General features: G+C 33.3%; 1 protein-coding gene across 1 annotated transcript; it reads right to left on the bottom strand.

Moving 5' to 3' along the window:
• Nucleotides 1-2,977: 2,977 nt before the first annotated feature.
• Nucleotides 2,978-8,379, bottom strand: LOC134716249 (universal stress protein YxiE-like). Its single transcript, XM_063579125.1, has 4 exons — nucleotides 8,089-8,379; nucleotides 6,141-6,221; nucleotides 4,739-4,851; nucleotides 2,978-3,401 (listed from the first exon to the last, which is right to left on the bottom strand). The coding sequence occupies exons 1-4, from the start codon at nucleotides 8,156-8,158 to the stop codon at nucleotides 3,174-3,176; spliced, it is 492 nt and encodes a 163-aa protein (XP_063435195.1). The 5' UTR covers nucleotides 8,159-8,379; the 3' UTR covers nucleotides 2,978-3,173.
• Nucleotides 8,380-10,790: the final 2,411 nt, after the last annotated feature.

The raw sequence follows: 10,790 nt of genomic DNA on the forward strand, positions 1-10,790 counted from the left end.
ACACATGTTTTAGTTAGATTAGAACAAATTAATAAAAGTCTCAAGGCTTGCTCTCCGACATGATTTTACTGCAGATGAAATGAATTATGAAGTGCAAATAATAATCACGGTATTTTAATTATGTATTCGGTCGGGTTGCAGAAATATATCTAAAAAAAAACGAAAGATGTGTATACAATGATGCTATACAAATACTTGATAAGAATAAGGAGAGGTGAGCGGTTTTGATTACCAATAAGACAACTATAGGGGTATTCACTAATGTTCAAATATAGTGGATCGGCAAGCAATTATAGGCATCAAAACTGCCGACATGAAAACTAATGAAACAATTCAATTGAGCAAACTATACACCGGTTTAATTAGAACAAAACAATTTCGGTGAAAATATATAATAGACATGCACCAACAATCACTGAACAGAATGTATATGGCAGGTTCTTAACTTAATTGGGTAAGGTAACTATAAATATCGTCACGGTGGGTTCACACGGCATATATTTGAAGGTGCCTATCCACCCAGAACCCGGAAAAGTAATATCAACAGTACAACATATCAACTATAAACAATCAATTGAAAAGGGGTTAACTCTAAACATATGTTTAAAAAAAATGAAGTTATATCTAAAAGGAAAGTTAAGCAAAAGTCGATGTTCAGTCTATTAAGTCGCCCGGCGAAAGCATTCCAACATCATGAAAGATGATCCTAATCTCTAAACATTCAGCAACGAAACAACTTCACATAGTGAACGTCCCGCTTGAAATAGACCAGTCGGTCATTCGAATATATCATACTAGAGTTGATTTGATACTTTGGCAAGGTATATGACCCTTTATTTTACCTCCTATACATTTCTCGGAATATGATTGGTTAAAGGCAACCGCGTGGAGAACGTGTATATTTCATATGGGGTTTATTAAGTAGGTGGGGTTATTTCTTTACCCGGTTAGTAGTGGTGTTACTTACGTTCCTTTTTAAAAACAACACGATGGTTGGGGTAAATCTGAAGAGACGAAGAAATTGATGATGAACGATTACAAAATATTTAAAAAATGTACACCTAGACCAATGAAATTAGGTTCTTAATGCTAACGGTATTTAAGACTTGATCACTTTGATGGCCCGGCCTCTTGTCTAAATACCATATGTTAACATAACGGCAAGACAAATTCGTTACACAGTGTTCTAGTGACGAGGTATAGAAGTAAGCTTCACCTACAGTAACCCCATATGGAATATTCACGTTCTTCGCACGGTTTTTTCAGTCATTATCGTATTCCTAGAACGTTGAAAACCGTATATGTTTTGTTTACTAGTAACTTGTGTTGGTATATAACAACACCATCCTATCGGCATCAAAGTGGCTTTAGCAACAATCCAGATTAATAGTAAAATTTGATTTTTGTTTGAAACTGCGTAACTTTTAGCTGAATTTTGAAACATTATACTAGTGCATCGCTGTTAGAAGGCAGATTCGTTCACTGAATTTTGTAAAAAGGTTTAAAATCATCGCTGATGACAATCATGTAGTATTGTCTTGGAATTCAATAATTCATAGATTTGGTTTCCAACTTAAGACTAGTTAGAACTGGATGTCATTAGAACCTGCATTTTTTTTTCTATGTCACGGTCTTACCCCATCCTGTAACATCAGTGATTGGCATGTTTTGAGCTTATGGTGCTGTAAACAAACTGTCTATTGATGTCAGACCTAAACATGTCTGTTGGTAATTTCTTGTCGTTGGATTGCTGAATCGTCGACTTCCATCCGACACACGTCATGGATACGGAAACTATACATTTTCCCAATAGCCAGTGCTGAATAAGCATTGTAGATGTCCAGTTAAATAATTACGAATATATTCGAAAACTAGGTAAGATTCTAAATTCAGAAAAAAACAAGCATTGTGTTAGTCTTGCATGGCAATACATAATAGTCCCCTATACCAATTACAAATTCGTTGTATAGGAACACAATTCAAACTTGATCTATAACTTATCATGGTGTAAACTATATGACAAACAAGGACCCTCGGCACTAAAATATCAGACCGGAATAAAATTCCAGCTTGATATGTTGCTTGTCATGATCAAATCATAAAACCAATTTTCAAATCCTTATCTTAAAGCATGACGAACAAAAATTGCGGAAAACTGATTATTTGAGAGCATTTGTTTTAAGTCCAAGAACCATGTGCATAAAATCATCAGATTAGAACAAAATTCGAACTTGGTCTGTAACTTGTCATGATAAAAATTGAACGACCTTCATATAGTCGCAGGACACAACATATCTAAATTTGGAAAAAAAAACGTCAAACGGTTTTTATGTTATGGTAGAGATACTGTTTGGCAGACGACCACCAGCCCGACAACCCGACCGCCCGCGGTACATCTCAGTCAAATCAATAAACGATTTTCACTTTGATAATCCGGTTAAAACAACATGACTAGCGAAAATGATACCATACGAATGTATTTGCAGCCACCAAAGAAAACAAAACAATGACAAAAGCAAAACATAATCAATCCAGTGCCGGCAGTGACATGATTCATTTCACTCTTCACGACTTTAAATTTTCTATGAAATGTCATGTTGCGCTCTTTGTGGTGATGAATATTTTATCGTACTATCAATTGTAGTAGATATCATTGCATTCTTAGGATACCATTTGTTTGTCAGTTTTGTCATGACTGTACCAATGTCGTCAACTTATGTTTCGTGATCTAAACTCCCAGTGGCGGATCCAGTTCGCTCCTGACTCCTTGAACATGGATTTGAGAATTAAATTAAAAAGAATTACTATTATATTTTTTCTGTTTATTCAAAATATTATTTAACCTCAAAAATGCGCCGCACACTCACGCATGTTATTCAGTGTGAACCTTATTTTTTTATGTTATTTCTTCATACTACATAAAAAATATTAAAGTCATTTCTTAAATACTGATAAAATATACATAAAAACGTACAAATATAGTAAAGCAATAAACTTTTATTTGTCCTAAATCAAAAAGATTGTCGCTCTACACTTATCATAATATCGTTCATAAAAAGAAAATCAATCAATAAAATAAAATGGCTTTAATTTCTTTGCCACATTTCCTCCAAATTAAAAAATAAAAAAACATTTCCTCCGCCTAAAAAATCTTCGTCCTCATTTTTTTCATGTTAAGAATGCTTATCACTTCCATGATGATGATGATGTTCTGATTTACAGACAACTACAGGAATGTGAGCATGATGCACGAGATAATCACTGACACTGCCCATAATAGTTCTTCTGATTTTCCCTAAACCACGTGATCCTACTACGATGTATATTGCTTTGAGATCTTTTGCTTTTTCTAAAACAGCTGGACCTGGTTCTCCATTTACTCTCACAACCTCGCCTTCTATCTGATTAAAAAGAGATAAAAACACCTTTTTGGTATAATGTAACTATATACGATTATTTATATATTTGTTGACGTTTAGTATTCGTGTCATAATGTTTTGCGAAGATTAAAGGTTACAAATTAAAAAAACGTAAAAACCGCAAAATATAAATGTGCTAGATCCACTGGACAGGAATCTCGCAAGTGGTTGTCGTTTGTGATACCTTAAGGTAAACAACATGTATAGTTGTATTTCCAGCTTTCTGACAGGAAAAAAATACGTATTTTGGAAGGGATTTTTTTTCTTTATTACGATAGACATAAATATACTTATTTTTTTTTAATCGTAAAAATATTTGACTGGAAAATGTCTCGACTATCAGTTCTAAACCTGGTACTATAAGTACCATTATCCAAGGTTAAATCATTAATTTCACCAAAACGTGTAAAAGTGAGGAAGGGAGTCGGAAACAAAACTAAATGTTCTGCTTAATTGTGTGTTTTTTTTTAAATATGTCTTTGACGGCAAACCTTTGGTAGCCTTCATGGTAGCTTTATATTGTATTCACTTGCCTGGCCAATTTTAGAGTTTGATATATGTTACATGTACACATTTCTTGGAGATCAAATATGACACGCCTAAATAATCCAAAGAGATGTGGTACGATTTCCAATGAGACAACCATACACCAATAACCAATTAAAGGACGCAGATATGTGTATACGACCTTCATCAAATGCACAAAACCCATACCGTATAGTAGACGCAAACAACGACAGCCAATGAACAACATGGATTGGGAAACAATTTATATTGCAACTTATAGTAATCCCTCCTAACTTTGCGGGTGTGAGTGCTGCCTTGTAGCGGCATTAGCATGCTCTTTTTCAAAATCAACAATGGCGTCTTTTACGTGCAATATATATGGCTCTCACTTACTAGTAATACTAGTCAATCATTTATCTTCCCGATCCGACGGACTATCATTGTTTCTCAAGACCATACTCGCAAATGGTGTCAAAGGAGAGCCGTTAATTCCGTCTTTGGAATTTTCTCTCCGGAACGGGGATCGAACCAAGAACCTTTTTGTTAGTAGTCCGATATATACGCTAACTACTACACCACGGTTCTCTATCAAGGGGGGTCTAACAAGATTATACATGCACGTTCAAAATATGACATAACGGGACAATGTTTTTTTCAAAATACAGTTTAGGAGATTGCTGGTTCTTTTATCGTAACACATATCTTTTCTATTGAATTTATTCAGAGAATACATTGCACATGTTTTGAAAAATAAAGTTTCACGTGGACAAGACGTTATGTCGTCTCAGTGCTAGAAATTATATAGCTGTTACCTTCAAGTCGACTAAATCTTTACTTAGTTTTTTCACCATTTCTGTGCATTTAACCTCCTCCGACTCAACTATCCTCTGAACAAGAGCTGGATCCCCGGGTATCAGTGCAACAGCTAGAAAAAGTAAAAACTAAAACTTGATCTTTTTAATTTAAAAATAAGAAGACGTGGTATGATTGCAAATCAGACAACTCAACCAGAAACCAAAAGATGTAAAAGTTTACAACGTCAGGACACCGTAAGACGCGGCCTCCAAAAACAAGCAAAACTCATATAACATAGTAAGATATAAAAGAACCCGCAATAACAAATGTGAAACAATCCAAGCGAGAAAACTAATCAAGGTTTAATAAATATAGCAATTAACGAAAAACAAATATTATATACACCAACGACAACCGCTGAATTACATGCTCATGATTTGGGACGGGCGTAAAATTATACAGAATGTGGCGGGGATCAGGTTCGACATAACGAATGGACAAAAATGGCTGCGTTTACACATCAAGAACTAAACAGAATATTCCGTGCAGCTGGAAAAGTGTAATGGCCTGACATCCACTATATTTGTAAAAATTTAAGTGCCTTTTATGTTTAAGAAAGATAAAATCTTTTTGTTTTCTTCTTCCCTACTGTTGATGTAAAAAAATACAATGTAAACACTTAAGTTTCACCCCTTATTTAAATCACCTTTTGTGTAGATATATCTTTTGTCGATATCAATAAATACAAATATATGAAAAGGGCTTCTTAAACCATCTTAGTTCAGAGGCGAATTTAGAGGCAGGGTCCCCTCTTTTGTGGGAAAAAAATGGTTGACTATTCAAGGAGTAACTAGATGGGGCCCTTATTAAGGCAGTCAGTCAATGTTACTCTTATGGACATTTCTGGATCCGCCACTGTAGTTTATTTTTACGGCCCTCTGTATAGATTATATCGCCGTTAGACGCGGATTTCCGAATATGAAAAAAATAGGATTCCTTTACATTTTCCGCTACCATTGGCGTCTATTTTTCGAACATATCCAAGATATTGTTGATAGTAATCTATGATACAAGTGTCATACAAATCTTGCAAGATTTGTACATGTGTGAGCGTTAACAAGACTGGACTGATAGACATACGGACGGACGACAGATATGTTGATTTCTCCCATAGCGCGCACGGGTAACAAAAAGAACATATTTTCAAAGACATAAAATTTAAAACAGATTTTTATAGTATGAAGCTCAATTCTTTTTGATATTGTCTCTCAAAAATATAAAGTAACGTTTAAATTAGAAAGTACCACCAATGGCATTTTTTATTTTGATATTAATATTGCCGATTTTTAATAAAAAGTGTTCTCGCGTAATTGGTTTCCTACTATAATATAGACATGATAGAGATGATATCATACTTACATCCATAACTGATCTCGGTATAAGTAGCACAATACACAACGACTGCAAAATTACCAGGCTTGTAGAATTCTGCTGCATACTCTATAATTAAAAGAAAAGTACATGATTTTGTTTTTTTAAATATCTGAACTACAGTAACTCATCGAGAAAGTGAATGCGAATTCAAAGCTATTTATTTAAGGTGCGATATTTTTGTAATATAATTGCTGTATATTTTTATTGTAACTTTATTTTTCATGTTATATGAGGTAGCAATCTTATCCCACTGCTTACTCTCAAAATGAATTTTTGAGACGTCTTTCGAAATTTTTAATTGTCCTTCAAACATATTTGTATCAACAATGAATTTATACCCAGATGCTTTTCACTTGTTCCTTTGTTTAAAAGAGTTTGATTTTTGTAAGTTTTTGTGGATTTTCCCTTTAAAAATTTGTCTTGCAGTTCGCTATTTTATTAATGATTTTTATATGTGAAGGATACCATCAAGTCAGGTTTATAGACCGACTGAATGTTCGTGTAATTTGATGGCATCGACATAATATCTTATTCAACACGTCCACAAAATGACTATCTGATATCATTTCGTTTCTACATGTAAACTATAAATAGTGTGTAAATCCTATTCACAATTCTATATACATGCAGTATTGTTTGTGCACTTTTTTTAACATGTTTAGATTAAGGAAAGTGTGTGGTTTTTTTAAATGAATGCGACGTTTTTCTTGTAGAATAGCGATATGCTTTTATTATGAACAACTTTTCCAATGCGATATTTGTCTTATAGAAATGGATAGTAAAATAAAAAAAAAAAATACGTGCAATACATTAAAACAAAGAAGACAATTATTTATATTAGGTTCGATGGTACAGATAAAATAACACCTATGTTTCGTTTTACATTATGTACGTACATATAAATCAACCAATCATACGCTTACTATAAAATGAAGAAGGGCCTACTATTAAAGACACGATGTTCAATATCCCCTGCGGCAGATCGATCAATTTAGGTTTGCAATTCAAACTCGCATAACATTCTCCACATTCCTAATTCCGCTGAAAAAAACATGTCTAGTGTCATACTAGAACAATGAAGTCGGTTGACACAGATACATGTATTAATTGTCAAGTCTGTATCACGGGGGGGGGTCTCAACATGGGATTTTGGGTACAGGTGTGCAGCTGACATTTTAAAAACACCCCCCATTCATATATTGAATAATTGTGAAATCCCTACCTATACATATATTTCACAGCGAAATCATAACCCATTCATATATTTATCAGCTCAAATAGTACATATATGCATATACAATCTAATTATACATCAAAAACACTACCTATTGATATATTTCCTCGGTAAAATTGCACCCCATTGATATATTTGACGGATCAAAAAAGGGACCCATTCCAGCGGCACATATGTATATACCTTTATATAGGAAGAGACCCCCCCCCCCCCCCCGTGGTCTGTATTTAAAAAAGAAAAAAAGCATTGTTTGATTATGGCGCATGCAGACTGCAATGGGAATATTAAAGTTCATGTCAATGTCAAAGTAATTGAACTCCTCAGCATTATGGATCTTGGAAATAGGTTTCATTAATGCAGAAATTCTGAGAATTTCTTACTCTGCATCTCATATACAAAAGAAAATACGACAACTCCACATAAGAAACGGATTTCTCGATTCGCACTTTTCGACCGTTGTCTGTTTAAAGATCTTTAAAAATGAATTCACTTTTCACGGGTTTGTCAGGACAAACAAGGTAGTATCAGTTATACATACGTTTTATATTTTTGTTATTTGGTTATTTAGTACCTAAGTACCTAAATCATTTTCCTTTGGTATTCCCTACATAGTAAATATAAAGTACTTGTAAACTTATTGAAATGCAGTCAAGAATTTACTTAAAAAATAAATCTACATCTACTAGTACAAGTACTTACTTTGCAAAGCCAATTTAGCATGATCACTACCATCACTTGCTATAACCACCACTTTTTTCTCTTCGGCCATTTTCACATTTACGATTTCGTTTTTGTGTACAATTTAAGGTCAGCGTACGATTTTATCGCAAGGTCGTATTGGTACAAAGTGTCAATTTGGTATCAATTGTCAGTAACAACAAAGTGTATAACTGTAAACATTGTATATTTTTGTCGCAACATGTGTGCAGCGCAGTTAATGATATCAGTGATAATTGTATTGTCAGTTCTGTTATATCTGCAAGATTAGATAAGCTTGTGAAACATAAATTAGGTAAACTGTACGCCGCACTTTTGTACGCTAAGGAAACGGTTCAAATACACAGGTCAGTGACAAATCCAGGGGGAGGTTCCGGGCCCCCTTTTTTTGGACGATCAAATAATTTGAATGGGGACATATAGTTGTAAAAAACCCTTTTTTTTTAAATTACTGGATCCGCCTCTGCAGGTCATGGCACTGGACATGGCGTAACATAATTCATGTTTCAATCGATTATTAGCTTGTATTGCAAAAACAGAAAAAAAATCATATGGAAAAAGGTAAATTTTATTAAAATGATTCTAAATACAATTTTTAGAACATTCGATAGCGGTAGTTGACATCTGTAATCTATGTAAAAGCGCAATTGCCTTTTTTAGCTGGGATTATACAGAATTATATATGTATTTATGTCATACATGTAATTTGTATTTATAATCCACTTACATATTATTACTGTATATAACATGATAAATAGATTTAAAGGTTTCTCAAGGTTTATGACCGCTTCTGTGGCCTGTGAATTACGAAATTTTCAAATTGCAAAAGTATCAAAACAGCAAAGATAATGAATAATAGAGATGGGCCATTTTCTACCTATACCAAGTGGAAACTTCGTGCAAAGCATTATTATTTACAGTTTCATTGCATTTGATTGAAAAAGGGACGTTGCCAACTTGGTGAAAATAAAACAAACACCTTTGTAGAAAATGCATCGACTTTAATACCTAACACTGGTTTTTGTTATACATTTTTGAACATAGATTTTGAATAAAGATTATGCACTCGTTTTTCTATGATGCGATCAAATTCATTTGGTTTTTCGAAAACTTAAAAGTTTTGTCAACTGGAAATTTATTAATGTCAACAGCGAAGTGCTGTAAATTAATACGCCAGACGCGCGTTTCTTCTACATAAAACTCATCAGTGACGCTCAGTGCGAAACAGTTAAAAGTCAAACAAGTACAAAATTGAAGAGCATTGAGGACCTAATATTCCCCAAATGTTGTGCCAAATACGACTTAGGTAATCTATTCCTGGGATAAGAAAATCCTTAGTTTTTTCGAAAAACTTAAAGTTTTGTCGATAGGAATTTTATTAAAATGACCATATAATTGATATTCATGCCAACACCGAAGTGCTGACTACTGGACTGGTGATACCCTCGAGAATGTTTCTCGAGGACGAAACGTTCACCAGCAGTGGCATCGACCCACTGGTGTTAATAGTTATCAAAGGTACCAGGATATGTAAAACCCATCAAGAACCTCATGCATAAAATATGCTAATGGTGATATGCAGATTCTATTTTGAAATTTATGTTATATTATATGAAAATTGCAGGTTTTTGTTATCCATATGTTTCTAGTCTGCAAATGATATATTTTTCTCATATTACTATCATATTATATTTATAATTAAAAATGTTCTGATTTTAAACCTGAATGAATACATTGATTAACGATAAGATGGTTATTTAAATCGTATAGTAAACAATGTTAGAAACAAATTCTGAAGAAAAAAAAAAATAATAAAAAATAATATTAATTTATTTCAAACATGAGTATGATGAAATAATAGTATTAAATGATGCATGATATTCAAAAGATTAAAAGTTATGCAATAAGCCATACTGCTCTTCCGGGTTCTTGGACAGGGATGGTTCTTCCAATTCACTACAATCTACTTAACTGTGTAACTGTTATATGTAAGCCCGACTGATGGCAATGAAGAATAGGTCACTTAATATCCTTATAGATTTTATATAGTATTTTTTGACGTGTATAGATTGATAACTAAATAGGAAAATTACTTGATTTATGTTCTTGGTCTTGTGATACAAAATGTAACCTTCATAACATCACATCCATAATGATACTTTACATTGATTCAGCTATCATCCGATAAAAAAATGCGTCAAAAAGTTCGTGTGAAAAAACCCCGTTTCATTACAAATATTTCTGGATCTTTTGGCTGTCTTGTTATGAAAATACGGACAGCCAAACAGAAAATGTCCCATAAAACATGAAAAATAATCTTGAAGACCAGTTTTTATATAAACACACTTTGAATGCTAAATTAGTCATCAGCTTTCGAAAATTCACTTTCTTGCACAAAAACATTCATATTTGAAAATTCCAAAATGCAAAATTACATTCCTAACTGTTTATTGTTACCTAATGATTAAAATAAGTACACATGCTTAAAAATGGAGTTAGAGTTATAAAGGCATAAACTGTCAGAGATAACATGACCTTGTGCAATTCCAAAATAAATATTTTCAACAGAATTTAGTACTATAATTAAACTCATCATAGATACCAGGACTAAATTAGGTAAAAGAGTGCACACGCTGAAATGTCTCGCCTTCTTTACTAATCATAGATATTATGTTGATAGACCA

The sequence above is a fragment of the Mytilus trossulus genome, chromosome 4 (assembly GCF_036588685.1).
Source record: "Mytilus trossulus isolate FHL-02 chromosome 4, PNRI_Mtr1.1.1.hap1, whole genome shotgun sequence".
Lineage (NCBI taxonomy): Eukaryota > Metazoa > Mollusca > Bivalvia > Mytilida > Mytilidae > Mytilus > Mytilus trossulus.

What these genes read in the sequence shown, in the direction of transcription:
- LOC134716249 (XM_063579125.1), bottom strand. Translation starts at nt 8,158, where the DNA reads ATGGCCGAAGAGAAAAAAGTGGTGGTTATAGCAAGTGATGGTAGTGAT. An exon ending in TGCTAAATTGGCTTTGCAAA is followed by an intron (nt 6,222 to 8,088) that starts GTAAGTACTTGT and finishes TTTTAATTATAG; the next exon opens with AGTATGCAGCAGAATTCTAC. An exon ending in AAGATTTAGTCGACTTGAAG is followed by an intron (nt 3,402 to 4,738) that starts GTAACAGCTATA and finishes CTTTTTAATCAG; the next exon opens with ATAGAAGGCGAGGTTGTGAG.